A 27,971-nucleotide genomic window follows, 5' to 3' on the forward strand; every position below is an offset into this window, starting at 1 on the left:
TCTTAGTCTTTTTCATTTTTATTTATTTATTTATCTTCAGTTTCTCTTCCAGTTTATTTTGATTGGGGGGTTTGTCTTTTTATCCTTCCTTTATATTTATAATTCAGCTTTTTACTTTGCCTACAACTATATATATTCTTATTTAAGTTAATGATTTTGAAATAAAAGATTATGTCAAATAGAAACAGGGCTATACTTCTGAGTCTGTCTTGCCTAGTTATAAGAGTGCTTTCTATTTAGTCTTCAGAATGTATGTTTATTATGGAGGACTGATATCGATTGATTTGATCTTAATGCTATCAAGAACTGGATCTGAAGACTGAAGACTGGTTTATCTGTTGAATAAGAACTGTCTTTTTGAGAAATTGTCACTACAAGTGTCTTGTAGTGGGTTGGGTTTGTAGACTTAGTAACAATACACCATCATGTCATCAAAGTATGTTGGCATTGTCCTTCAATTGCAGCTGAAGAGGTCGTTGATGAAAAGAAACTGTAATATGTAGAGCTAACGCAGCTGAGACTATGGATTCAACAACTGGTCTGATATTTCTGGGGTATCATTCATAGATTAGTGGAAGCTCCTGAAGTATCAACTAAATTGTACTGAAGAATCTTCATTTTTAAGTATTGTATGTTATTAGTTGGTAGAACAACTCTTGAACATAACAATCTGATTTGGGAGCTAAGAAATAGGTTTGATTTATATATTTAGATGTGATTGCAGAAGGAAGAGTAATTGTTAAATCTCTAGAGAACCAGTATCTACAACAGTAAAGACAAAAGTAGCTTAACAAAAGTTTAACAATAAGAAGTTTTTTAGATAGAGAGTGGATAGTTAATAAATAACAATAAAAAGACATATAAAGATAAAGATAAAGATAAAGATAAAGATAAAGATAAAGATAAAGATAAAGATATATAAAGATAAAGATATATAAATATAAATATAAATATAAATATAAATATAAATATAAATATAAATATAAATATAAATATAAATAAATATAAAAGAAAAGAAAAGATAAATGAGAAAAATTAATTACATTTTTAATACAGCTGAACATATAAATAATCAAACATAAACCCACAAACTTTAGAAAAAAGTAAAATTAATAAATTGGGTAGAAATAAATCAAGAAGTAAAGGAAATAAAAAATGGAGAAAAAAACCAACAGAAACAGAGAAATAAAGAAATGAGAAAATTTAAGGAATAAAAAAATTTAGAAGATATTAAAAACATAAAAAATGGGAAAAATATAAGAAATATAAGAAATATAGAAAGGATTATTCTAAAAAAATAAAAATAAACATCAATATAAAAGGTCTTCTAACCTTTTTTCTTTTTTTTTTTTGTAAAAAAATTAAATCAAAAGTAAACTTAAACACAGGTTTTATCATATAAATTAATATTAATATACAAAAAATCATACTTTTAATATAGTCATCGAATTGTTTTTGTTCCAGAAAAATAAATTAATGCATTTCTTGATCGTGGTCTTCATTAGAGATATGGTTATTCAAGGTAGAAGTAGCAAAATTATTTCTTTGAGCATTTGATTGTTGGCCATTTAATCTATAACCATCAAGTAAGTAAGACTCAACTTCATTTGAAGGAGAGTTGAAATCGCTGTTGTTTAAACTTAATCTTGAGGATTTTGGAGTCAACAAGCCAAATTTTGGAGTTGGGACTGAATTTGAATTTGATAATAATGGAGAGTGAGAAGCAGGTTGAGGGCCAGCAGCAGTTGAGAAAGTGTTTAAATCAGTTTCATTATCAAAACTGCTGATTTCAAGGTTGTTTTGTGGATCAAACTGGGTTCTAACGTTACCAAAGGAGGTGTATTGTATGGTTCCACCATAAGGATGTTGATAAACAGGCCAGTCGTTTGAATTGGTTTGGGTGGTGAGACCAAGAGGCCTTGAGATCTTTCTCAACTTGGTGTGCATCGCGACAGGAAAATCAGTTTCTTCATCGCTATTGTCGCTTTTTCTTTTTGCAGTTGAAAGGTTTTGAGTGAAACCAAAGTTGTAGCGATGTTTCTCTCTAGGATTTAGGTTCGCGTCAACGTTTTGAAAGCTGTGAGCGACAGCATTGTCCAGGTAGGATTTTTCATAGGAAAAGTCATTTAGAATTGGAGTAGCATAGTAGCCTGAACATGTAGCGGTGGAGGGATAGTACATTGTGGAGGAAGCCAGAGTTAAGAACCAAAGTTAGTGTGAAGGGCAGAAAGTTAACGCTGAGGCAACGGTCGACGTAAATGAGATGCTGGAAAGGATTTTAAGGTGAAAAGTAAAGCTGATTAGAGAATTCCAGAGAAGGTGTTGGTGTTTGAGATAGTGAACAGAAAGAGAACTAGAAAGTGGAAACCAAATACAAGCTCGGTAAGAACGAAATAAGGTCAATTGGGGGAGCTTTCATAAACAGTGTTTTTCTGAGAAAGAAGCAGAAAAAAAGAGTGAAACGAAATATTTTGTGCCTGCACTCTATTTATTTCTTTCGAAGTCCCAGTTCACGTGGAGCCGTGTTCCGTCCAGTGCTGAAATCATCCGCAGCGGGCCTACGGACGCGGTGCGGATTTCCATGCCTCAAGGTCCCAGATATACTCACGGCAGCCGCCTTTTGGCTGGCGTTCCTTTGATGCTGAGCAGGGGCAATCCGCGGCTGGATGCCTCCGCACTCGGAATCAGCCACTCACGAACGCCAATCGAAGCGGGTCTCATTCTGCCGTTCACGGCTCTACGGACCTGGCTCTACGGACTACGGCAGCCTTGGGTCCGTCGTAGCAGCACAGGAAGCACAATCATCTGGAACGTGGAGAAAGAAATGCACTTATTCTCTTCTGGCTGGATGAGTATCATCAAGTATATACCCTTTATTGATTCTTCTGGCAGCAGAGCCATCGCAGAAGCTGTTTTTTTCCTACTTGTCTGGCTCCTCCTTCTCTTCTATCCCTGAATCTGCCAATGCTTCTGTAAATCCATTTAGAACACAGTCTGGCACTCCAATCCCATTGGAAAAGCTCATCCCTCCTAGCTTGACCTTGTCCTTGTAGATCTCGCAGACCTTTTGGTGAATCTCCTCCCTTAATTCTATAAATCCAACTTCATACTGAGGAATGGCGTTTTTGACGATCTCTAGTTCAATGAGCTTTTCTTTAATGTCATCCAACTCGATATTCAACTGCTTGGAAACAGCCAGCTTAATCATTTTGAGTGCAATGGACTTGGATGGAACATTCTCCTCGTTATCGTATTTATCAACATCTTGGTTATTACTACTAGGCGACCAATAGTGTCCTCCCATTATGGCTGTGATTTTAGTATAATCCAACTGCTCTTTATTAAAATCTAGTTCCAATTCAGGAAATTTCACATCTGTGTAAAACAATTTATTGTTTGCACTTTTATCGATTTTATCCTTATTTGGTAATTCTTCGTTTGTTAATTTCCTGCTTATTTGCTCATTGAAAAGTAATTTTCGTGATTTTTCTATATCTGAATCGAATATTACTCCTAAGAGCTTTTCTTTATTATTGGTTTGTTTTTCATAGTTTTTAGGGATCAAATATCCAAATCCATGATTACTCTTTAATAAATCCTGTCTGGGAACGTAAATATTACCCACGCAAACTGTCACGTAATTGATTCTTTTCATGAGCTCAATTAAATTTCTAATTTTGCCATTCTTTTCAAGATTTTCCGTACTATTTTCCAAGATTTTCACTAATTTTGGAGAGTTTAATGTACTCTTAAGATAATCAAATTCATATTGGTTATTCACAATAATTTTGTTACGCTCCTCACTGATATCAATCTGGGTGATCCCATTTTCTGTTAAAATTCTATTTTTTCCTGAATTCGAGAGGCTAAAGTTTTCACCCAACGCTGTTGTTAGCGATTGTAATCCATTTTTGAACGATATCATCGGAATACTCTTCAATAAAACTGATAATTTACTTAGATTTAGATCTTTGTTGAAAAAAAACTTTTCATATTTTTTGATGTCCTTTGATAATAAGTTGTCATTTCTCTTTTGTTTAGCAACTCGTTTTTCTTGCTCACTTATAAAGATACTTAGTAAATTTCTTTTGGTATTGAGTAAAGTAATCCCAACTAGTGAATTGCCATGTTTTTCTATTTGATACATCCCCGGCATTAGCGATTTAATAGACAATTTTCCAATGTCTCCTGCAAATATCCCATGATAAACTGCACTAGCAATATTGGATAATTCTTTACCAAGTCTTCGATTTAAAAATGATTCAACCGACTCGTCCATCTTGCTGTCACTCCAGCCTTTCTTTCTTCGAAATACTTCGCAAATTAAATTAACCATTGCTTTTCGAAACTGAAACACTGGCGACATTAAAAATTTTAACAAAACAATGGGATTGCGAAGAAACGAGTTTGGAACCTCAATAAGTTTATTGCCGTTAGAAAGTAGATATTTCTTGTTGGCAATTGAGTCTTTGGGGATCGCGTAGACTTGATCAGTTAATTTGAATCGATGCAATAGGTCCAATATAATCAATGTTCCATCTGATTTCCCTCTCAAAGTTCTTGGTCCTTTTTCAAATAAAATTTTCTCGAAATTTTCTTCAACAGCACCATTTAGATTGTGCTTGAGAGGTAGCTCTTTCTTGTACCCAATTGGGGAGTATATATAGCCTCCAGTTTTATTTGATTCCTCGAAGACTGTCACTGTCAAGTCTGGTCGTAGTTTGGTCAAAAAATAGGCATACGATAATCCCGAGATACCTCCTCCAACCACTGCTATATTTTCATTTTTTGCCAATGCTTTGAAAAGTAGTAACGAAGCCTTCATTATATTTGTGAAAAAAAGCTCAGTGTATGCACAGGATGGATTTGAGTATTGAGTATTGAATATTTACGGTTTATGAGTTTGAATAACAGTAGCCAAAATAGCATCCTCTCGCAAAATGGCAGTTCTTCCAGTTCATCTCCAAGCTTGCACTGATTTGTTTGCTGATTTTCTGAGTTTCTTTGTAATCCAGTTTCTCCAGAGCTGTATTGGCTGAACAAGACATCCCACACCCACCCTAACGAGGCTCTGAAGAGATCAGACTCTGGGGCAGTTATCGCTTGTTTCGGTGATTCTGAGGAACTCGACAGCAAATCCAGGCAGAACTGAGGGTAGAACTGGAGGTAAAACTGGGGGCAAAGTGGCATTTTCAATGGATTACAGATTTGGGCAGCTCAATTGTATTTATCTACTGAAATTATTTACAAAAACATAGACGCAAGCAAGAAACAAAAGGGAATGAGAGATGGAATATCAACATGTAATCATCATTTGGCTCATCTTTTTCAGGTGTAGAAGAACGAAACGTTTTTATAGAACTCAGTCATTGGATTTTCACCTGTTTTGGTGGTGGTTCTCTCTAAATCACTCCACCTAGTCAAAAATTCTTCGTGAGATTCAATCTTTCCAACTTTTCCGTTGATTTGTCTGTACAAATCACTTATCAATGGAAAGTCGGTTGGAAACATAATATCAAAATACCCCTGGTTTACCATATAAGTGTTTGCAGTGATGACTTGATCATGATAACTTCTTTTCTTTTTGAATTGAAGTTTAAGTTGTTTAACATTGTTTTTTCCGTCTTTATACTCGACAATTTTTTCTTTATCTTCATTTTTAACTTCAATTTTTCCATCTTTATTGATAAATGTTTCAGTTTTGGAATAAAATGTCTGCACCACCGGGCCATTGTAAGAACTGGGGATAGAGTTTGGCAAATAATTGAAATCCGAGGACAATAATGAGTGGTTGGGAAAAAAGTTTTTCAATATGAAAAAAAATTCCAACAATCTTGTAGGTATGAATTCAGAGCAATAACTCAATTGGTTCCTAAAAGGAAAAACTTGGTTCATGAATAACTTTTTGAATTTGAACTCATCTAAAGGGTGTGCAGGTCTTAGAGAATTTTTGAAACTTCTTTTTTTCTTATTTATTTGAGGATATTCTCCATTTTCTCTTAATCTTAAAAACAAATCGCAATAGTAATCGAGTTCTGGATTGAAATATTCATGGAAATCACCATTTTCATCAGTTACAACATACCCTTGATACGGCTGTCCAGTTAGATTGTTGTACCGAATAATATCATGAGCAAAATTATCAAACACCTCTAAAGCAAGAAAGTAACATGGGTCTCCTACTCTTTTATCCCAATCAAATATCGACTTGTTTATGATTTGAATTTTCGAGTTGTGTTCATTGAAACTTTTTAACTTTAACAATTGCTCAACGAACTGGCTTCTTTGTTTATTTGCCAACTTTGAAGAAATTTCAATAATTTTGTATTGAGTTCTTTCGTATACTTCAGGGTCGACTCTTTTGATATAATCAAGAATGTTCAACATTAAAGTACCATTACCACCTCCCATTTCATAGATTATCAAATCGTGATAAGGATAATAGGATAATTTGTAGTTGACTAATAAATATCTGGCAATGGCTTCGCCATAATACGGTTGAAACAACTCAGTTGGTGTATGCCATAGTTGTAGATTGTTTCTATTTGTTGAGGAGTATTTGTCGTATTTTTTTTCCCAAGTATCCAAAAACTCATCAATGTCTTTCAATTCTGCATAATCAAAGGGCTTGTCTAAATGAAAAATTTCAACATCATTATTATTGAAATAACCGTAATTTGGATTATACAAACTATCATCAATGAAACTTTTGGAGGTTAATTTTAGATTTCTAGGTCTGACAGATGTTATCTTTCTATTTTTCACGTCCAAATTCAATTTATTGATAAACAACTGGTTGGAATACTTTTTAAATAACAAATTGAAATCATATAAGGGATATTTTTCAAAATTTGGCTCGTTGTTCAAGTAGTTTGTCACAGATGTTTCAGTTCCAGTGTTATCGAATAAATACGATAAGGGATTTGGTGCTATTGTTATATCATCAAGATTTGAGTTTTTATTTGGCAATTGATAAGAAAAAGTAGTTGGTGATATCGAATACTCATGGATAAAGTTGTTTTTTATGAAGTTCTCACCAATGTCTTTTAAAAGATGTGCAGAACTTGATATGTTGTTCTTGAATTGCAAACAAGACTTGAAGATATATAAAGAGTTTTTTGGGTTAGAAGACAATGTCCTTGAAGGAAGTTGAACAAATAAGGACATTCTTCAGGATTGGAGACTTTTCGCTAGCTACAAGAGTGGTATAGAGCTATTGGACAGGCTCTTAATGGGTGAAAATACTGGAAGGATTGGTGATAATTTTTGTGTGGGAGCCTTTTTTTCCTGTTTTCTCTTTCCTGTTTCCGTCTGATCTGAACGCAATTTTTTATTTGCTAAAACTTGTGATGGGTGAGAAAAGACATGGCTTAAGAGAATAGTGGACAGGTAGATCGATTGCAAATTCAAGGCATTTAATGCTCTTTCTGTTTACTTGATTGTGTTGGTTTTCTTGGTTCTTTTTTGATTTAAGTGTTATTGGTATAGAGATGTTTCATTTGTTCAGAGGGTTGTATGATTCGTACAACAAGAAAAAGGAATACTCAATTTTGATATTGGGGTTGGATAACGCAGGAAAGACGACATTCTTGGAAAAGTTGAAGGAGATCTACTCCAAAATCAATAAAGAAAAGGTGAAAATAATACCCAATGAAAGAATATTACCCACTGTTGGACAAAATGTAGGCTATATAAAAGCATCGAAAGACACAATTCTTAAATTCTGGGATGTAGGTGGTCAAACCGAGCTAAGGTCGATGTGGGCAAATTACTTTGAATTGGCTCATGGAATTATATTTGTCGTTGATAGTTGCGATAGAGATAGAATAGAAGAGTGCCAAAGGGAGTTATTAAAAATACTAGATCCAGATGAGTCTCAATTCCAAAGTGTAGGTGAAACGGACCATTATATTGATAAAAGTATTCCAATATTAATGTTGGCAAATAAACAGGACAGGCCTGAACATTTGGAGGTTGAAGATATAAAAGAGATTTTTAACAGAATTGCAGAACACTTGGGTGCCAGAGACTCAAGAGTCTTGCCCATTAGTGCTCTAACTGGCGATGGAGTTCAAGATGCTGCTGATTGGTTGCTAATCAGATTAGCAAGAAATAAGTCAAATAGACCTCCGAAGTATAAATAATCAAAGACACTCTAGAAAAGAACATTAGAACTATTGGGTGTCTATTCAGAACTAAAAAACAATTAACTCATTAATCAAACACTAAATTGATAACCCAAAGTCGATGAAGATATCAAATTAATAGCTAATAAAAATTAATTCGTTAGCTGGAAACTGAATAAATAATCAAAAATGAAATGAAACATAAACATAATAATAATCATAATCAATACAAATACAATCAAGACAAAATCAGATTCCAAGAAGGAAGCTTAGAGAAATGCGAAAATTTAATATCAATTTTATAAGAAATTAGTGTTAAACAATATATTAAAATACGTTCACATTACAATAAATTCTCCATTTCGGTTCTGAGCGCGTGACTTCAAACATACTTCCGGTAGCATCTACTATCAAACTACCTCGAAAATCACAGTTACACGTGATATGTGCTCCAAACTTTCTTTGTGTTGTCCATAAATGCCGTATTAAATTGTGCCAATTTATTGATTTTCCAAGTTGCTCAATTCATTTTCAACCTAAGAAGAATTTAAAACAGGTTTTGCAACATGAGCTGGAATTGTGTCTTTGGTATGATAGTGAAATGCGGCAGTTTTTCAGCAATGCAAAATAGTTGAAATCAGAAATCGACTAAGCATCCAATAATGTTAAACCTATATAACTGCAAGAACTTATGTCTGTTGATTAAGTGAGCCATGGTTTTCATTTGTGGAATGCCAAAAACAACATCAACTAAAAGACAATGATGCACTTGGGAAAAGTATCAACCTTTGATGGACGTTATTTTTGCGGTCTGAACGATTGCTGTGAAACCAAAAATTAATATCAACTGCTGATACATTTTGCACATTCCAATAATCCATTACACCTCCATAAAAGCTATCATAATGATCACAATTTTCAATGTCGAACATGCGATAATAGTATGTGAAGCCATAAGAGAGTGTTTCAACCACAAGACATAAATATCTTTCTTTTAATTAGAGACTGCCTTCCACAGTGAGTTGAAGCCTTTGAAATTAATAAATTCTACTCCAGAAGAAATCCAAAACACAAAAGCAACCCTGGATAATTATGCTGATATATATTATGTCTATAAATTTCTAGTTCTTCCTTGTGCGGCTATCATCAATGTCTCGATGACTGAAAAAACGAGGTGGTTGATGGAAACTCTTCCTCTTTTCAAAAATTCAATCTTCTTTTGTTATAGGCTTGATATTTAGATTTATCTAATATTACAAAAGTGAATTTCATAATTTGTGGCTATATTATCAATATGCTGCCTGTTCAAAACTGGGAAGATGTTGTTGACATTTTGATTGCGATTGATAAATGCAGTGTGTTGGTTGAAAACTGGGCTGAAAACTTAAACCACTCACCATCTATTAATTTATTTACAGACTTCAAATTCTGATTACGAAATATCGGGCTTGAATTCAAAGTTTTTGTTGTGTTCGTTGGAACTAATAGTAAGATTTCAGAGCTGACCCTCAATCCCAGGTAAAAGCTTTTCTCGAGACACTAATAAATCATTGGTAAATCTAATAATCGAAGTCCCCTACTCAATTGATCTTTTCAAAAACTATTATAACCCTCAACCCCATGCCAGTGATCACTGGAATTTGTATTTATACAGAGGCCCTATTTGGCACCAGATGTTTGGTATTTCAGATTATAAATTAGACAAAATCATCGACGTTCCTCTTGATGCATTGGTGAAAATCAGAGGTCAAAAGGATCCATCATATATGAGTTTGAAATGGCATGAAAGCGCTAACATTAAGGCAACAGCCTTGTAGTTATTGGTAATACCTACAAGAAATGTCAGTTCCAATCCAGATCTATTTATATCCAATCAGTTAGCAATTATAGTAGAAATCTGCAATTACTGTCAGGACGTCGTATGCGAGTATATTGGCGAGCCAGTGTTGGCTTTGGCAACTCACCGATTTATTGATAACTCTCCTCTATTCTTTGAAAATTTTTTTAAAGTAATTTAATAATCAAGTACATGGTGGATTGGGAGAGATTTTAGTTTTTTCTAAAGGACTATACTGAATTGTTTTTAACTTATTCTAAAGTAGGAAAGGGTTGGTTCATGGAACAATAAAAGCTATTCAATGTTTATTTCAAGGGACTGCACACAATTTTGTAGTATATACACCTAACATATATGAGTTTCTGTAGTAAGCATAGCTGATAATCTCTCAGCACAAGAAGCTCTTACAATCTAATTTGTTGAATTATAAATACGCCTTTTATGGATTTAATTGAAGAAGTTTTTATTACTGGAGAAAGCAATAAAAAGGTTTTTTGTATATGTACTTTGCGGTAGGCTATGCATATTATCGCAACAAGTTCTCAAACTAAATTTTCAGTCACGTGCTTTATTTTGATGCTGAAAAATCAGTGTCTAAAATCAAAAATTTCAACTCAAATCGATTCAAGCAGCACTTTCCACAGGAAATTGATTTTCACAGCTGTTCAACACTAATACACAACATATTTTACTTCCATGGTCGCATCAAAAACTTTGAAATCTCAGGAGTATATAGGAGATTCAGATTCTGAATTGGACAACAACGATCAATATGTTTTTCATCCTCCAACAAATTATGTTCAGGTTAAAAACTTCAATTCAATCAGTCCTTCACACTTGAAAGACAAACAGATATGGCTAATTAAAACTCCAAAAAATTTTTCTTTTAAAACCATCAAAAAATTGCCAGTAAATTTTGGTAAACAGGCTTCAGTTTTAGATTTTAATGATAAATCTTACAAATTGAAAGAAAATTCATTCAATTCAACTGCTGAACCATTTACAAGTTCCTTGAAATATCGAATTTTGTTACCAGCTAGTTCAGATAATACATTGAAAATACAATCTGACTTGGAAATTAATAAGTTCTTTACAATTTCGGAGAGTGTTCCAATTCCCGAAATCAATTACGATAAAGTAATAAAACCAAGAAAGGATGTTAAAAAAATCAAGAATATTAACATGAGAAATTTTCCATCTGGCTACGGTTTGCATGATTATAAAGAAAGCACTGAATTTATAAATTATGATGACTTAGTCCCCAAAAATGCAGAAAATCAAGTTGATTATGACGACGCTTCTGAGAACGAAAATGAAAATGAACCTTATGATCTTGACAAGGATATTGAAAATTATATAAATTCAGATATAGTGATGGCTGATTCAAGCATCTTCCCCGAAAATCAAATAAATTTTAAGAAGGATAAAAAGGACAAAAAGGATAGGAAAATTAAAAAAGAAAAAAAAGAAAAGAAAGATAAGAAAGACAAAAAATCAAAAAAAGAAGGAAAAGTTAAGAAGGAAAAAAAGATCAAAAAAGAAAACAGAAAAATCAAGAAGGAACTAATAACTCAATAGGTAAATAAGTTGATAATCTACAGTTGTGCTTTAATAGAGATATTTTTCATTATTTTATAATACTTGTAAAAACATAAAATTCATTTGATCAATTTGTTTTCTTCAGTTTATGCGTATTTATTAATTTTTAAATAACTAACTGTAAAAAAAACATATAAAATTATAAAAGTAAAAGTTTGAAAATATTAAAATAAAAAAAAAAATACTTTATAGAAAAAAAAATAAAAAACAAAGAATTAAAAATTTCAGCAAGAAATTATCTTTAATTTTTGTTTTTTCTATTTTTTTGTTGCTTATTTGAATTAGAATTAAAACTTGAATTAGTGTTATTATTTTGATAAGTTTGAGAATTTTCTTCAAGAAGCTTATCAGCATTTGCAATGGTATCTTGAACTTGATAATTCTTAAGAGTGTTTCTAATAAACCAATCAGAAAATTTTCTAGCAACTTTTAATTCAATAATAGAAATCAAATTATCATTTTTCAAGTTAATATCAAAATCATTAACATTTGAAATTGATCCCTCTAATAAAGTGTTTTCCAAATTTTCATTGTTTTGAGCAGATGACGATTCATGATCTACCCATCTGACTTGGCGGTTATTTAATTTAAAAGATAATAAAATTGATCTCAATTGATCCAAGTTATCAATTTTGATATCCTTATCAGAAACTAAAAAGTTCAACAACTTTTTCAATTCCATCGTTGAATATAAACTTAAATAGGTTCTCAATAAATTATTGAAAACAGAGTTTGTAACTTTGATCATAAATACTTTTAAGTGTAAAGCCAATGCATCAGTGTTCAATTGAGGGTTAGTGAAATTTGGGAAAGAAATTGAAATAAATCTTGGGAACCCAAATTTGAATAATTCTTCATAAACTTGTACAGTTTTGTTGAAGTCATTAGTTTTCAATATTTGGGATAATTGTTCACCAAACTTTTGTTTTATATGTTGATGTAGAATATCATCAATTCTTGTAGGAGATAAGCCAATACAAATTGTCAATAATGCATACATTTGTTCGGATCTTTTGGTGATTGCATCATATTGACCAGATTTGTTAATATTTTTAGTTCTAGAGATAAAAAGCAAAATATGAGAAAAGATTTTAATAGCATCAGAATATCTATGCATCATTAAATAACAGCAGCCGACATAGTAATAAGTTGTAAAATGGCAACCAGGTATTCTAGTTAAAAAAGCCTTTTTATTTAATTCAATATCTTCCATTGTCTTTAAAGCTAAAGTGAAATCACCTAAAACAGTGTGAATTCTTAATAGACCTATGATGGAAAAATAACCCAAATTTTTATACAATGGTAAATTACCATATTCTCCAGCAATCTCGTTGATCTGTTGTTGGGTGAAACCCTTTTTTTGAGCTTGCAACTGTTCTTTAATTTTTGAACGGCCAATCAAAGAATATAAAGCATTTAAAACAGAGTAAGCATTCCAAACTTCATTGTGTTCCTGTAAGTAGTTTAATTCATTAATATCTTGTTCGCTCATTTTAAACTTATAGGCCAATTTAGTTCTATAGAGAGTGAATTGAATGAACTGGTAAATGAATTCATCAATGATCTCCCATAGCCATTTATTTGGCAATTCAAAGGTAACAGGACCGCCATCATTGTTGAGAATTAAATTGAACAAATTACAATAGTTGCTGTAGGAGTCGCATCTTTGTTGTAAAGTTGGATTCAATTTAGCATAAATGTGTCTGTAATAAACCTCGGAATATAAAACCAAAAAAACTTGATCATTGTTAACTAAAGGAGCGACCTCCTTAATTGGATCTGGCCAGGTTTCATTTTTATAAAATTTTTCAGTCAATTTGTTGAAAGTATTTTCGTAACAGCCATGTAATTCATAGACATTATCTTCCAAGTAGCACTTATAGAAATATTGAATGAATTCTTTCACCACGTCAGGAATGGTGGTAGAAGATGGATCCATTTTTGAGGCTGGAGATACAAATAGATATAAAGCCCAAAACTAAATTCAATAGGATGCTAATAAAATGCAATCAGATCAAAGCCAAACAAGTTGTAGAGATATTAATTCTATCAATGAGCAGCTCTGAGCAAAGACAAAAACTGATTTCTTTCACAAATCACAATGAAAAATTTCACTAAAAAAAATGGGAAAAAGGTCTGAGTTTCTTATCACGTGACACATAAATGAGGATTTTAAAAAGGATATTCAAGGGTGATAATTTGTGAAGCGTTTTAGTTTAGAGAAGAAAAGAGATTGTATGGATGGAAATCTGTATATTTGAGATAACAATGCTAAAAAGAGTTTAAAGATATGTCAAAAAGGGAAGAAGTCATAAAAATGTGAATATATATATTCATAGTTAATAGAATTAAAGATCTAATAAATAAGATATAAGAGTTGAAAAGGATTGAAGAGAAACCAAAAGTTTTATCCAAAAAGAGAAACAAAACCAAGATAAACAAAACCAAATAAAACTAAGAAATAAATGTAAAATGATTCTTTATCTAATCACATTAGTAATTACTATATTTTACTATTAAGATATAATAGTTTTTTAATTAATAAACATGGTGATGTTCATGATTATCAATCAATGTATCATCAGAATCTAAAGAAAGTTCGTCCTGTTTGATTCTTGGGGAATGGACAGTGTCTTTAATTTTTTGAGTAACAGAACTCAAGTCTAATTCAAGATAATTAGCCATAAACTGACCGATTTCTGTATTTTCGTGATTACCAGCTAAAGCATTATAAATTTTGATTAAGCCGCTATCAGTATTTGAGTAGCCATAAACGTTAACATCAACAGCAGAATGACCATGGGTTGACCAACCAGTTTGAGATCTGAAGGAGACCATGTTATTTAAAAAGTATCTTGCGGTAGTGGCGTGTTTTATTAGATAGTTAATTTCTTCATTAGATGGGTTTTTGATACCCAAGTCCTTGTGAAGAATTTCATTGACAACGAAATTTTTCAAATCTTCCAAGTTAGATAGTTTTAAGCTGGATTCCCTTAAATGAGCGGAAGTGTATTCACCAGAGTGAGAAGCGTTTAATAGAACTTCAGGGTACCAGAGATAGTCAGGATATGATGGAGAGACTTGTCTTGTTGTTGCTAAACCGCCTGTTTCATGATCAGAGGTACTTAAGATGATGGTTTCAACGTCAGAGTTATCAGCGAAATCTTTGGCGACTTTAAAGGCATCGTCATAGGCTAATACTTCTCTAACTTGAGCAGCGGGATCATTATCATGGCCAGCATGATCAATTCTTGAACCTTCAATTAAAATGAAAAAGCCTTTATCTGAGTCTTTTGTAGCATTTTCCAAAGCGGTTAAAGCAGTGAGAGTTTGTTCAGCTAAAGAAGGGTGAATTGATGAATTTCTATCAATGTCGTAAGGAATGTCAGTATCAGCTAAAAGGGCCAAGAGGGGGAAGGTGACATTGTTTCCATCTTGTAAGGAATCAAAACCAGCACGGTCTCCAACATACGACCAACCATCATTGATGGCTTCTTGAATTAAATTTCTATTATCAGCTCTGCAACCAGCATCACCAAAACCATCATTAAAAGGAGTGTGAGTGTTTCTTGGGTAAAAGTGACATCTTCCACCACCGATAATCAAATCAACCACTCTACCAAGAGGATAATACCCGAGTTGGTGTTCGGCGATTTGATCTTCTTGAAATCTGTAGTCAACATGAGCGGAAAAGGCAGCAGGGGTAGCATCAGTTATTCTAGTGGTAACAACCAAACCTGTTTTATAACCATCTAATTTGGCAGCTTCTAAAACAGTGCCACATGGGTTTTTAAAAGGATCAACACCAATGGCACCATTATAAGATTTCAAGCCACAAGAAAAGACATCAGCACCAGCAGCAGAATCTGTTACTAAGGAGTTGTTTGATCTTGTTCTGGAGACACCAATTTGATGTTTATCTAGCAATAGAATATCGTCGTAGTTTAGATTGTCTCTAAATTGTCTAAAGGACCTTGTAAGTGATAGAGAAGCTGGACCCATACCATCAGAGACCATAAATATAACATTTTTTTTTGATGAGGAAATTTTGGATATAGGGTTGGAAGAGGGCAAGGAGTTACCACTAACAGCGTAGTAGAAATAAATCAAAGTGGAAAAGAAAATGAAGGAGAAAATGTGTTTCATGATTTTATGTTTCTTTGAGGATTTAGAAGGAGAGGTAATGGAAGTAGGAGAAGGGAATGAAGAGAAGCTGTGGGAATCAAAGGAAGAGGACTCATTTTTTGTTGGGGGAGTAGCCTCATGGATGGATGAGTAAGAGTAGGAAGGATAATCGCAAGCAGGATTATGGAACTCCATGGTGAGGACAAAGAGAGTGAGCAGTAGATAGAACAAGCAGAAGGAAGAGCTTGTTCAGAAGTACAGTGGTGAGCAACAGAAGAAGGAAAACAAAAAGAGAAGGTAAAAAAGAAAGAGGGAAGAGAAACACAGATAAGATAAGTGAAGCTCCAACCTAAATCTGCATTGCGAGCCCGGCGTGCGCACGTGCGACAACCACCACGGAGATAAGTTTGGGGGCAAACGCAGCAGAGGCAGCAGAGGCAGCAGAAACAGCACCACTATGAGCTACTCCCTCGTTGTGTCTGCAGACTTGGACAACGTCACAGACATGATGCCTCTTAACACTCCTGAGGCTCCCTTTGAGTTTACCTTCAGGGTCAAGTGCACCACCTGCCAGGAGGTCCATGGCAAGGAAATCACCATCAACACCTTCGAGGCTCACGACATTTCTGGTTCTAGAGGCTCTGCTTCCTTGGTTTTCAAGTGCTCATTTTGCGGCTCACGAGGGACGAAGAACATCTCCATCACTCCCACCAACTTGAAACTCACTAACGATGACTCTCAAAGGCACAAACAGATCCCCTTTTTGGACATTAACTCAAGAGGCTGCGAAATCATCCAGTTCATTCCTGCAAATGGCTATTTTACATGCTCTGGACTTGACTCGAGCACCACTTTCGACGAGATAGACCTAGCTGACGATGAATGGTATGACTACGACGATAACTCTTCTAATGAAGTCTCCATCACCAACGTAAAATGGGACTTTATCAGAGTTAAGGGCAGGAAATACTGATTCTTCTTTCATGTATATACTTCTTTTTCTCCTTCTCCCGTTTGTTGAATACACATCCCATACTAATGCCCCCAGGCAATCCTTGTTTCTCCCGTTTCTGCAAGTGCCCACGCAGCAACCCTCGGCCAATCACAGACCCCAACTGCTCTCTGGAACCCTTTTACTGTGTATATCAAATTTCAGTACACCTTTCTTAAAATTTATTCAACATCATACTTTCCACTATTGCAAATGAAATTTGTAAAAGAAACCTATTGAAATTATCGATTGCTCTTAATATAATTGTTCAAAAATGCCTTCATATATAATCAATTGTTTCATCCTTTTGAAATTCAGCTTTTCCATATTCCATTACCTTTTTTCCACATATTAGTTTTTGGTCTTTTTTACCAAATTTTCCATTTTTACTTGAAAACATTCCTTCAGGTGGCTTGTACTTTTTATTCTATATTTAAGTGTAAAATTCACGCTAACCACTCTAGTTATTGAGCAATTTAGTTAACACTATTATACCGTTTTTATTTGTTTTTTCTTCAAAATGCAGTACAATCAATGGATGAAAGAAGTCAATGGTGACAATTTGGTATCAAAATTATCGATTCCTGGTACTCATAACTCTGCTGCTTGCCATAATGCTCTACCTTCTGTTCAGTGTCAAGACAAAAATATCTCTGATCAACTAAACAATGGTGTTCGTTTTTTAGATGTTAGATTATCTAGAAATCTTAGTTCGGATATCACAACAACCATAACAAATGCTCTTCCAACTTCTCTCTTTGGCAACATTAAAATTCCCCAAAATAACAAACAAAATAAAAATGATGATTTAGTGGTTATTCATGGAAAATTCCCTGTCAAGTTGGGTGGTAATGTTCGATTTGACGAGGTTTTGAATCAAACATACAAATTTCTTGATTCAAACCCATCTGAAACCGTTATCTTATCACTTAAACAAGAAGGACAAGGCGAATGGAACAATGACAACGATGAGTTTCCCAAAGTCATTTATAACCGTTATATTAACAAAAATAATGGATCATTCAAGAAATATTGGTATTTAAACAACTCGATTCCAAAATTGAATGATTGCAGAGGAAAGATTATTCTCTTGAGGAGATTTGGACTTCGCAACAATGAATTTAAACAGAAAATTGGTGGCGATAACAATCTTGGTATTAACGCCAGCTTTTGGTCGTATAATACAATTGATGATAACCGTGACAAAGTTCGAGTTCAAGATTTCTGTGAGATCAAGGAAGTAAAATCAATTGGTACTAAAATCAATTATATTAAAGACCATTGTAAAAGGTCAGCTGAATATCAAAGATCAGATTCGAATCCACCCAAATTATTTTTAAATTTCTGTTCTGCGTCAAATTTTTTCAATCAAGATCTTTGGCCTAATAAGATTAATGATATTTTGGTCAAGAATAATTTATCTGAATCATTTAGCAAAGGGAATGGAGTTGTTATCTTAGATTATGTTGGTAAAAACAATTGGAAATATGTGAAAGAATTGGTTAATAAAAATTTTTAAATGAGAAAATGAGAAAATGAGAAAATGAGAAAATGAGATTGAGTTAGAGTATAGTAGCGATTTATTTAGCAAATAATAAGAATGAAACAAAATGAAATGAAATAAATGATTATAAAATATTTTCATCATCTGATAAATTATCAGTGGTAATTAGAGATTTGATTTTCAATAGAATTTTTAGAAACAATTTGTCATTTAAATAATTTTTAGTTGAGACAGAATTGTTGAAAGAGTGTAGAGAATTTAAGTAGTAGTTCAAGTCATTTAAATTTATTGATATGAAAATATCATTAATTAGTTTGAATTCGATTGAGGTTAAAAAGTCTGGGTTAAAGTGGCAAAATTGGTTTAATAACTTTTTTGATTCGACCAAGTCATCAGATGCTAGAAAGGATAAAGAGGTTTTAAGAAAGTAAACCGATAAGTTTAATTGATTGGAGTGAGTGTTTTTCAATTGAAAGGAGTTGAAATTGTTTGTCAAGAAGATGATTAATTTTTTGTAGTTGATTGCGGAGTTTAAAAAGTCGTTTAAATTGATGTAGGAGGAGGAAATATTATCATAAGATGAGATAATTTTAGAAGTTTGATTGAAATTTGAAGTTGAATTGAATAAATTTAGGTAAATGTCTAGAGAGATGGTGTAATAAGAGATTGCTAATTGATAAGATTTTAGATTCAAGTGGTAGAGTTGAGCTATTTGATAATTATAGCCTGCTATTAGATTTGTATTTTTATTGAATAGATTTTTATTATTTTTCTGATTAAGGTTGTGATTGAAAGATTGATAAATTTTGATGATTTTTTTTAGAGTTCTTATTGAGTCTGGATAGGCGTTTGATAAATTATAAGAGTTTAAAGCATTTTGAAGATGAGATAGGATTTGTAGATTTAAATCTAAATTATCTAAATAATGTAAAGTTTGGTTGTTAGTATTATTATTAGAAATGATGAGGTTGATGTTAGATAGCAAAATTGCAATTTTTTCGAAATTAATAGCGGATAATAAATGGCTTTCAATTGAGTAATAAAGATTTGCAGCGTTTAAGTAATAATCTATTACCAAATCGAATTGATCACTGGATATTGTTTTTATTTTATTTAAATTTAGAATTTTGATATCATCCTCATTCTGATCTTCATTTTTAATATCATTTTGTGTTTCAGTTGGTAATTGATTATTCAGTTGATCTTGATCATTAACATTATTGCTGCTGTTGGAGAGATTTAAATTATTTTTGTTGATGAAAGCAATTGCATCAAACTGATCTAATATAAACAGCCTGAAGAATTGCGATACAGATGAAGAATTGTGAAACAATAATGCTTCAGCCTTTTAGAAATGAGAGAAGAAAAAGTTAGTATCAATTGACTAAAAAGAAGTTTGCTTTGGTTGTTTTGCTATTGTGAGTGATGTTCTCCTTTTTCTCCTGCTCCCCTTGTTATTGTTTATGTTTGGATGCAGTTTACTGGATGTGTTTACTTTTGCAGATTCACATACTTGGGTAACAAAACGATCAGCATCAGTCGCAGCACTCTCCGGCGTGGCCCAGTCAAATATCATTGTGAAAGCAGAAGTAGAGGAAGCAGAGGAAGCAGAGGAAGCAGAGGAAGCAGATCCACCAAAGGCAGCATGAGCAGTGGAAGCGCTCTTTACTGAACCTCTTCTGTGGTGTTGTATTGTGCACGTCAGCCACTGCGGATGTGATGTCATGGTAGCGAAACATGCGTTAGAGAGCATGCGCGGCCGACGCACCCCGCTCTGGGGAGGATCCTCACGGGCCTTATCCAGACGCCTGAAGCAGCACAGTCGCAGTGGCACAGGGAATCTGCTTGAGTGCGGCAGATGTGGACAACGCCGCTCGGCAATAAGTGTGCTGAAAGTGCAGGGAATACACGTGCTAGTTTACGTAAAGCGAGGATGGCAACAACGGGACAGGACACAGGTCTGCCCTGGTAAGTCGATAAAATGACTGCGCGCGGAGTGTAAACGGATGAGGTGACAGACCGGTGGCGGCCGGAACTGCGCTAGCGGGAGGACAGGACTCTAAAAAAGGTTAAATAAGCTTCGCCTGCGCAGAAGAGAGTTGCGCGTGCAACGATGGGATTAGGGTTTGGATTAGACCTGATTAGGGTTTGGATGTGGTAATTGGATCTGGAGCACTTGTTGCTGGAGATGAAAAGCCTGGGCTAATCAACGCCGGCGCTGATATCGCAGCCTAGCTGATGTTTTCTACCCAACCTAATCCACCAGGCAATACGACCACCGAGCAGATCTGATCTGGCTCCAGCTCCAGTTCCAGATCTCGTTTTCTTCTCAGGTTATTATTAATGATTAATAAGTTTCCTGAGTTTAGGGCCTGAACCGTGCTAACTTCTCTAAGTTCACTGCGTTAACTGAGCCTGATAGGTCGAGTAGAGCAAAGTAATGATTCCTCGCTTTCTACCAGGACGACTGATATATAATCTGTGTTTCCCTCCTCCAATACCCTTTCTCCTTTTACCTCACTACTCGATCTTGTTTGGCTTGCCTGTTCTTCTGTTCTTCTGTTCTTCTGCTCTTCTGCTCTTCATACACTACTCTTTCTTCGTGTTCTTACTGTACTATACTGTATTCTAATATATCCTGCTCTTCGTTTTCCAAATGCTTTCCCCAGATACAGCACTTACGTCCTACGCTTCCGCCCCAGATGCTGATCTTCCGTCCTACTTTGCAGCAACTGCCCCAGCATCGTCTGCCTCAACTGGAATTCCAGACGACGACCTTCTACCCCAATACACCTCTTCCATCTCCAATTACACCATTGTTTTCAAGAAAACTGAGTTTTATACACCTTATGATATTGAAAAATTTAGTTATGCCTGGAAACCTTATTTATTACACTTGAATTCCACCCAGCTAAATTTTTATTCCTTTACTGATAAGACCATAATCAACTTTTTGCTATATCTCTTCAGCAAGTTAGATCAGAATAGACTCCCTACTCTCAATAAAAAATTCAAAAAAATCAATAAAAAATTGTCTCAGTATGAAAACTCTTCAAGATCCTCCTTTCTAAATTTCAATCCTTTCACTTCTTCTTCCGCTGCTTCTTCTGTTTCTTTTTCTTCCTCTTCAAGCGTACTCAGCAAACAAAATAACCAATTCAACTTCAATCTATCACAATCTCTTCAAGAATTTAAACTAGACCCTAATCAAATATCTTTACTATCAATCTTATTATCAAACTCAAATTACCATATCAACAATAACATTAACAGTAACAGTAACATTGACAATAACATTAACAACAACATTGATAACAACATTGATAACAACAATAATGACCCCCTTTCAATTGATTTGTTTTACTCGTTAGTAGATCCCTTTCCAAAACATTCCTATTCTCTTCAAAATTGCCTAATCGGCAAAGCAAACGATATCAAAGACAAAAACTTTGTCCTAAGATTGAGAATAGAACTACATCAAATTTTAGTCAAGTTTATCAACCTCAGACTACAAATTAACTGGTACTACTCAATCAACTGGGGCATAGATCTCTCTCAAACTATAGACAGAAGATCTCTAATAAAAGAAAATAACATTCCAAGAAGACATTACATCATTGCTAACACCAATGCTAACAGCAATTCGAACACCAATGCTAACACCAATGCCACTTCCACTTCCACTTCCACTTCCACTTCCAATCCAGATCCAATAACTTCCCATCACAGATCAAACACACAATCTTCATCCGTTGATGACTATGAAAGTTTCCAAAATTTCTATACAAATTACCTCGCTAAAAACGCTTTTTCCTCCACTTCTTCTAACAACTCAAACAATAAATTCGACAATAACAAGTTTCAATCCTTCTACTTTCAAAGAAATAAGCATCTCTTATCAATTAACTACCTTTACGACATGGACTTTGTGGAAAACTTCTCAATCCAAAATTACCACAATCTACTCCACTCAGTTCCAGAATCCACCCCCAGCAACCAACCTTCTTTAAATAGGTCTCTTAGTCTTTCAACCACTGATTCCCAAAACTTGACACAATCTGACGAGTTTTCCTCTTTAAGCTTGATCCATTCAATAGATTCAACAAATACAAATCTCAGTGAACCTTACCCTTTGAATGATCTTGATATCTTTCCTACTAACTACAATTTCAACTCTAATAATGCCTTTCCTCTTGATCTTGATAGTGAAAATGATGACGACTTCAAACCCACTAAAAAGAAAAACCAACCCACAAATTCTCCAACTCTTGTCAACCGTAATGATGACTATAACGATAACTTGATCATAAATAATTTATTTGAACCAGAATGCTTTACAAACACCTGCCTAAACGTTAACATCAACGACGAATTATTTATAAATAAAAACGACCTAATTGATCTAATTTACTCTTATAAATGCATCAGATCTTTAAAAAAGAGAGAGAGTTGGATTGGTAAAAAAGTTGTCATATCATGCAGATCCTATTTCATTAATGAATATAATAACAACAACCTAGATAGTAATGATAATAACAACAGTCAAATAAGAAATTCAGATTTAAATAAACTAAATCAGTTCGATCAATTAAACAACAACGAATTAACAAAATGTGGTGTCAACTTAATTAAAATGAACAACACAAATAGCAAAAGCACTTTTTCAAATATTGAGGACACTCAAATGGATGAAAAAAGAAGAAATATAAATGAAATCAAAGATAATTTCAATATTCTATTTGTTCTTAACTCAGATGTTTGTAAATTCATCAAGTCCTTTAGAAAGGGCCAATTGAAATTTCTCAATGATTATAATTTTGAGTTAAATAAAGAATTTAAAATATTCAATGAAAATGATAAAAACAATAATAATACAAATGGTAATAAAGATAAAGATAAAAATAAAAATAAAAATAAAAGTAAAGACAAAACACAACGCAAAAGAAGGGGATCAAATGCTTTTAGATTTTTCAAAAGTAAAAAGCAAGAAGATATTTGCAATGATCTTCAAGAAATTGACTTGGACACTCAAGAACCTGAGCAATTTGGAAACAAATTTGATTACAACAAAAATGATTTATTCCATACTATTGGGTTTTGTAAAGAATTGGTTGTTTTACAAGAAGGTTTAGTTGGTTAATCACTTCATTTCTTGTTTCAAGATATATTTTTTTACTTTGTGACTTGCATCATAAATTGTATTTAGATTTTAATGTTTTCAATTTTTTTCCTTTTTTTTTTCAATTTTTTTTTTTTTGGCTTTCTTGTTTTGGTTTTGGTTTTAATTATTTCATCAACTGCTTTATTTTGGAAGTTTGTAATTAATTGAAATTACTCGGTTTATGACATTTAATGATGACTAGCTACATATTCATATAGTTCTATATATTCTTAATTAAGTTTTTAGTAAAAATTCAATTTTTTAGTTTTGTATTTAATTGGTGTTGATTAAATATATAATTAAATATATTGAATCAAATGACTATTTATTTGCTTTTGCTTGATATGCAGCGTCTTGTTCTTTGAATTTTGACCTCAAAACGTTGTTGATGGAATTCAAAGTATCAGCTTTTGACTGAAGTATCTCAGTTAATTTTTCATTATCTTTGGTCAACTTGTCGATCTTACTTTGAAACAATATTTTAGCATTTTTAGAATCCTTTTCAACAAAATATCCAGTCCCAATGTCGCATAAAAATTTGTTCTCGCTTTTAATAAAGCCTGGAACATACAATGAACCGGTCAAGGGAACCATAATCTCCTTCTTTTCAGAAGATGAAGAAGAAGAAGCTATCTCATTAATATTATCAATGCAATCTTTGAACTTGGTCTGAGCAGTGGTAAGTGCCTGCAAAGAAGAAGTGAAATGATTCAACTCCTCCTGAACCTGATTCTTCAATTGGATTATCTGTTCAGAAGGAAGCTTGGTGATATCTATCTTAGTTGTGGGAGTGGCCATTCGGTGGTGGTCTGTGAGGAAGTTGCTGCTTGTGCTGCAAAAGCTGCCTCTGCTTCTTTCCTCCATTTTCGCTCCCACAAGCAGCGCCTTCCTCTTTCAGAAAAGCCGCCGCAAACGGACCACATGACTACTTTGTCATCGTACCCCGTAAAGCAGGGATTGTGATATTTTTCCCAATGTGGAAGCGCGCTCCATCGCGCCCAATCAGGCAAGTCTGCATTCCCGCTTTGGGAAAATGGCCCAGGCAGTCATTTTGTGCTTTTCGAGAGCAAGTGGAAAATTGACAGACTCAGTATTGAAAAGGAGAATCTGCTGCTTTTCCTCAGCTTGTTCTGTTTGCTCTTTTTCCCTTATTACTTTTAATTTGTCTTCAATTGATTGATTCTACTGCTACCTATATAATATCTGCTCCTTGCAACTTATTTTTCTTCTTTGATTAACCTCCTAGCTCTCAAATCAAAATTACCAAAATGCAAATTCAACAATTTATTCAAGCCTATCTTGCTTCCAATTTATTGAATTATGCTGTTGACAATCAAGCAGTTTTAGACAACGATCAAGCTCAAGTTAAAAACACAGATACATCTGACTTATCTCTTGATGATACTGCTGTTGATGATCAACTACTCCGTTCTCAAGGTCATGCTATTAACATTTTGAAGAACAAGTCAAACGATACCACTTCAAGTAATGGAGCCAATGAATTGATCAACGTAAACTATAATGGTGTTTTTGGTGTTGCCCTTGCTATCGGTTCAGCTTTTCTTTTATAAATATATCTATATACTGATATTTTTATTTTTTATTTATAAATTAGCTACCTAATAAAAAAATGCTTTTATTTTATCGACCGTAAGTAATTATAGCCTATTGTTTATCAATTCCTATACTCGTATTAAAACTCAATTATTTTTAAATGGATCGTTTCAAACCTATATATTACTTTACTAGACAAACTGAATTAACTTCTACCTTCTGTTACGATATGGAATTATCTAATTAGTAGCTTTGCACCCTATAAAATTATTTTTCAGCTTCAAGTTGTTATCGGGAGGGGAGATATTTTTGCTTTTATTTTTGCTTTATATTCAGTTACCGTTTTCTATGTCTTCAAGCAATTGATCGATTTTATTGAATGTTAAATCATCGACATCTTCATATAAAACTTCTTTATTGTTGATTAGTTTCTCGTTTTTATTTTCGGCGTCTTTTGCTTTTTCATCACTTCCATTAAAAAAGTTATCCAAAACAATATCTATTTCGTCATCAAATTCATTTTTGTATTCAACTAGTAAATTACAATTTCTTTGAAGCTCTTCAAAATCTCCAATTGCCTTCTCTCCATTAATGTCCTTCTCAAATTTTAATTCAAATTTTGGAAATGATTTTAGTTCAATATAATAATCATGACTATAATTTGAAACCATTTTTTTCAAATTCTCATTTGTTAATTGCTGAACAACCTTTTGATAATTTTCCTCATTGCCATTATTATCGTTTAGATTTTGATAATATTTAGACAATATTTCAATGTCTCTTTGAATAAATAATGTTTTAATGTTTTCTTCAATGTTTTCAATGATTAGCTTAATGTTTTCGTCGGTCTCGTCGTAGTCGTTGTGACTCAATATTTCACGTAAAATGATTTTGGATTCAATGAACTGAAATATTTTTTCAATTTTGTCTTTCTTCCAAAAACTATTAATAATGCTTTTACCATTATTTAACTGAAATTTAATCAAAACCTTTTTTTCTTTCAAGCCCTTATTATTTGTTGAAGAAGCTTTATTTGAAAGCAAAACATATTTATTTGAAAGCAACTGAAATTTAAAGTAAAGGATTTTTAAATTTATAGAATTCAAAAAAGTTACAACCTTTTTATTTTTATTTAGTTTAAATAATTTTTTTTCTTTGTCCACTTCCAAAGATTTCTTATATTCCATATCTTGTTCTTGTTTAATTTTTCTTTCTAAAAATTTTTCTTGTAAATCAAACTGTTGACTGATTAATTGTGGCTCATAATTTGTAATTAATAGTTTCAAATTCTTAATTAATGATTTTTCCTTCTTATGAAATAAAGTTATTATTTCATTTTCGTGATCAGTATTAAGATTGAGATTTGAAAGAAAGTTGAAATTTTGTTTCAAATCAAGGTTGTAATAAATGTTACTCTTTGAAAATTGACTTAAAAAATTAAAATTTTCTTTATAAATGATAGACATTGTTGGAAATGTATTATTAAATGTTGACACATTACCGATTAAGGCAACAAAGGGTAAAAATTTTGCTTTATATGTGTTACCAATCAAAAATGATTCCAAATAGTTTGTATTTCCACCCCAAACAATAAAATTATCACCATGATTTTGGATCAAACTGAATAGGTTATTTGAGTTTTTGAAAAAAATATTTTGCAAAAATAAATTTGAATAAAATTTATTATTGTATAATATTAGTAACAAAAATTTTAAGTTGGATTTTGAGTATTGATAAGCTTCATTAAATTCACCATTAAAAACAGGTAAATTGCTAATTAAAGTGTTGTAATTTTCTTTATCAGTTCTGCTGATGTTAGAGTGATTCAACAAAGATTGTAAATGAGATTTAAAATCTGTGTATTGAGTCAGATCGACTGGAGGAAAATCTTGAAAGGTAATTCCATGTGCAGATTCGGTAAAATGATCACTATCACCACAAACATCAGAATCGAACCGGTTTTCAATGTATTTAATGGAATTATCTTTCAATATAGAATTATCAATATAGTTTAAATATAGAGGAGATTTGGGAAATTTAAATAATTTTGAATTGGTTTCTAAGTTTAAGGATTGATAATAATAGGAGTTTAAGATTTTATGATATTTGTAATTTATATCTTTATTGGGTAAACTATAATTAAGATTGACATTGAAAGTAAAAATATTTCGAATGAAATTGGATATAGTATTGAAAAAATCAAAATTAAAATCAATTTGAATATTTGGAAAAAAGTATAATATTACTTTGTTGAAAATTAAAAACATCAATGTTCTTGGAATAAAAAGTATAATAGTTAAAAGTAGATTTAAACCTCGATTGTGTGGAGAGTGATTTTTCTGACTACTATTTGAATTTAGCTCATTTATCTGGTTATTGTCATTCTTATTTTTATCCGCTTTTTCAGTGCTAGTATTAGTATTAGTACTATTTATTAAAAGAGTGTGATTTAAATTTTTTAGACCTAGATTTAATTTCCAATTATTTTTGATAAGGTTGGCTTTGGGAAAACTGGGAAGAGAATCTAATCCAATAAACGGATGGTAAAAAGGATAACCAAGATTATTATTATTGTTGGTATTATTATGATTATTATCAATTGGAATACTGTGATTTCTATTAGTTCTTGAGTGAAGATTATTGTTGTCTGAGCCAACAGCCGATGAAGAAGAAGTCGAATGAGGATTAAAATTAGTGTTTATAAAGTCTAAAGTCCCGAGATTGCTATTGGAGTGAGTGGTAGTCCTATGAATATCGCTGTGGATATCTACATCATTGATTTGACTGGTATTTTGCAAGTTTTTAAAATCGTTATCGTAAAATTTTTGAATGGATAGCTGCAAATCCCAATTTGTGGAAGCCAATAAGTTGAGGATAGAATCTAAATGAAACTGAGAATCGTCCTGGGTGTGAAACTGTGTGATTTCTTTAAACAGTTCAAACACATGAACTTGATTAGAGGTCAACGCCTCCATTTGAAACCAGTAAGATGATGAAATAGCAGAGGATGCCAAAAGGTTATGGTGGCGGAAGAAGGCTAGCAATAATGATTAGTGATTAAAACCTTCCGCAAC

General features: G+C 32.9%; 15 protein-coding genes across 15 annotated transcripts; 6 read left to right on the forward strand and 9 right to left on the reverse strand.

Annotated features, from left to right (window-relative positions):
- Positions 1-1,059: 1,059 nt before the first annotated feature.
- ASCRUDRAFT_74160 (uncharacterized protein) lies at positions 1,060-2,628 on the reverse strand. The gene has a single exon (XM_020192579.1). The coding sequence runs from the start codon at positions 2,179-2,181 to the stop codon at positions 1,474-1,476; it is 708 nt and encodes a 235-aa protein (XP_020050867.1). The 5' UTR covers positions 2,182-2,628; the 3' UTR covers positions 1,060-1,473.
- A 202-nt stretch (positions 2,629-2,830) lies between these two features.
- HEM14 (oxygen-dependent protoporphyrinogen oxidase) lies at positions 2,831-4,967 on the reverse strand. The gene has a single exon (XM_020192580.1). The coding sequence runs from the start codon at positions 4,823-4,825 to the stop codon at positions 2,921-2,923; it is 1,905 nt and encodes a 634-aa protein (XP_020050868.1). The 5' UTR covers positions 4,826-4,967; the 3' UTR covers positions 2,831-2,920.
- A 370-nt stretch (positions 4,968-5,337) lies between these two features.
- Positions 5,338-7,023, reverse strand: ASCRUDRAFT_24225 (type II protein arginine methyltransferase; the record flags this gene model as incomplete). The annotated part of the gene is made up of 3 exons (XM_020189838.1): positions 5,338-5,580; positions 5,722-6,804; positions 6,880-7,023. Coding segments are annotated over 3 exons (1,470 nt in total), but the record flags the coding sequence as incomplete, so codon positions are not given.
- Positions 7,024-7,490: 467 nt separating this feature from the next.
- ARL3 (Arf family GTPase ARL3) lies at positions 7,491-8,144 on the forward strand (the record flags this gene model as incomplete). Its single annotated transcript, XM_020191540.1, has 1 exon — positions 7,491-8,144. The coding sequence occupies one exon, from the start codon at positions 7,491-7,493 to the stop codon at positions 8,142-8,144; it is 654 nt and encodes a 217-aa protein (XP_020050870.1).
- A 2,515-nt stretch (positions 8,145-10,659) lies between these two features.
- RPA34 (DNA-directed RNA polymerase I subunit RPA34) lies at positions 10,660-11,541 on the forward strand (the record flags this gene model as incomplete). The annotated part of the gene is made up of 1 exon (XM_020191329.1): positions 10,660-11,541. The coding sequence occupies one exon, from the start codon at positions 10,660-10,662 to the stop codon at positions 11,539-11,541; it is 882 nt and encodes a 293-aa protein (XP_020050871.1).
- A 262-nt stretch (positions 11,542-11,803) lies between these two features.
- ASCRUDRAFT_30425 (uncharacterized protein) lies at positions 11,804-13,510 on the reverse strand (the record flags this gene model as incomplete). The annotated part of the gene is made up of 1 exon (XM_020190185.1): positions 11,804-13,510. A coding segment is annotated over one exon (1,707 nt), but the record flags the coding sequence as incomplete, so codon positions are not given.
- Positions 13,511-14,100: 590 nt separating this feature from the next.
- On the reverse strand, positions 14,101-15,579 carry PHO8 (alkaline phosphatase PHO8; the record flags this gene model as incomplete). Its single annotated transcript, XM_020191541.1, has 1 exon — positions 14,101-15,579. The coding sequence occupies one exon, from the start codon at positions 15,577-15,579 to the stop codon at positions 14,101-14,103; it is 1,479 nt and encodes a 492-aa protein (XP_020050873.1).
- A 565-nt stretch (positions 15,580-16,144) lies between these two features.
- On the forward strand, positions 16,145-16,660 carry ASCRUDRAFT_30298 (uncharacterized protein; the record flags this gene model as incomplete). Its single annotated transcript, XM_020190175.1, has 1 exon — positions 16,145-16,660. The coding sequence occupies one exon, from the start codon at positions 16,145-16,147 to the stop codon at positions 16,658-16,660; it is 516 nt and encodes a 171-aa protein (XP_020050874.1).
- Positions 16,661-17,049: 389 nt separating this feature from the next.
- ASCRUDRAFT_74165 (phosphatidylinositol-specific phospholipase C) lies at positions 17,050-18,424 on the forward strand. Its single transcript, XM_020192581.1, has one exon. It carries the CDS (start codon positions 17,199-17,201, stop codon positions 18,195-18,197), a length of 999 nt encoding a protein of 332 aa, XP_020050875.1. The 5' UTR covers positions 17,050-17,198; the 3' UTR covers positions 18,198-18,424.
- On the reverse strand, positions 18,307-19,758 carry ASCRUDRAFT_6360 (uncharacterized protein; the record flags this gene model as incomplete). Its single annotated transcript, XM_020191330.1, has 2 exons — positions 18,307-19,527; positions 19,696-19,758. 2 exons carry the CDS (start codon positions 19,756-19,758, stop codon positions 18,307-18,309), a joined length of 1,284 nt encoding a protein of 427 aa, XP_020050876.1.
- Positions 19,759-20,699: 941 nt separating this feature from the next.
- ASCRUDRAFT_74167 (uncharacterized protein) lies at positions 20,700-23,401 on the forward strand. The gene has a single exon (XM_020192582.1). The coding sequence runs from the start codon at positions 20,839-20,841 to the stop codon at positions 23,320-23,322; it is 2,484 nt and encodes an 827-aa protein (XP_020050877.1). The 5' UTR covers positions 20,700-20,838; the 3' UTR covers positions 23,323-23,401.
- Positions 23,402-23,664: 263 nt separating this feature from the next.
- Positions 23,665-24,141, reverse strand: GIM5 (Gim5p; the record flags this gene model as incomplete). Its single annotated transcript, XM_020191331.1, has 1 exon — positions 23,665-24,141. The coding sequence occupies one exon, from the start codon at positions 24,139-24,141 to the stop codon at positions 23,665-23,667; it is 477 nt and encodes a 158-aa protein (XP_020050878.1).
- Positions 24,142-24,455: 314 nt separating this feature from the next.
- Positions 24,456-24,985, forward strand: ASCRUDRAFT_74169 (uncharacterized protein). The gene has a single exon (XM_020192583.1). The coding sequence runs from the start codon at positions 24,612-24,614 to the stop codon at positions 24,912-24,914; it is 303 nt and encodes a 100-aa protein (XP_020050879.1). The 5' UTR covers positions 24,456-24,611; the 3' UTR covers positions 24,915-24,985.
- A 350-nt stretch (positions 24,986-25,335) lies between these two features.
- Positions 25,336-25,585, reverse strand: ASCRUDRAFT_74171 (uncharacterized protein; the record flags this gene model as incomplete). The annotated part of the gene is made up of 1 exon (XM_020192584.1): positions 25,336-25,585. A coding segment is annotated over exon 1 (233 nt), but the record flags the coding sequence as incomplete, so codon positions are not given.
- Positions 25,586-26,339: 754 nt separating this feature from the next.
- ASCRUDRAFT_18667 (uncharacterized protein) lies at positions 26,340-26,660 on the reverse strand (the record flags this gene model as incomplete). Its single annotated transcript, XM_020189554.1, has 1 exon — positions 26,340-26,660. A coding segment is annotated over one exon (321 nt), but the record flags the coding sequence as incomplete, so codon positions are not given.
- Between the last annotated feature and the right edge of the window lie 1,311 nt (positions 26,661-27,971).

This window comes from Ascoidea rubescens (assembly GCF_001661345.1).
Source record: "Ascoidea rubescens DSM 1968 unplaced genomic scaffold ASCRUscaffold_1, whole genome shotgun sequence".
Lineage (NCBI taxonomy): Eukaryota > Fungi > Ascomycota > Saccharomycetes > Ascoideales > Ascoideaceae > Ascoidea > Ascoidea rubescens.

Bases quoted from the DNA above. Each gene is read 5' to 3' on its own strand.
- ASCRUDRAFT_74167 (XM_020192582.1), top strand. From the start codon at position 20,839: ATGCTTTCCCCAGATACAGCACTTACGTCCTACGCTTCCGCCCCAGAT.
- ASCRUDRAFT_74165 (XM_020192581.1), top strand. From the start codon at position 17,199: ATGCAGTACAATCAATGGATGAAAGAAGTCAATGGTGACAATTTGGTA.
- ASCRUDRAFT_74160 (XM_020192579.1), bottom strand. From the start codon at position 2,181: ATGTACTATCCCTCCACCGCTACATGTTCAGGCTACTATGCTACTCCA.
- HEM14 (XM_020192580.1), bottom strand. From the start codon at position 4,825: ATGAAGGCTTCGTTACTACTTTTCAAAGCATTGGCAAAAAATGAAAAT.
- ASCRUDRAFT_74169 (XM_020192583.1), top strand. From the start codon at position 24,612: ATGCAAATTCAACAATTTATTCAAGCCTATCTTGCTTCCAATTTATTG.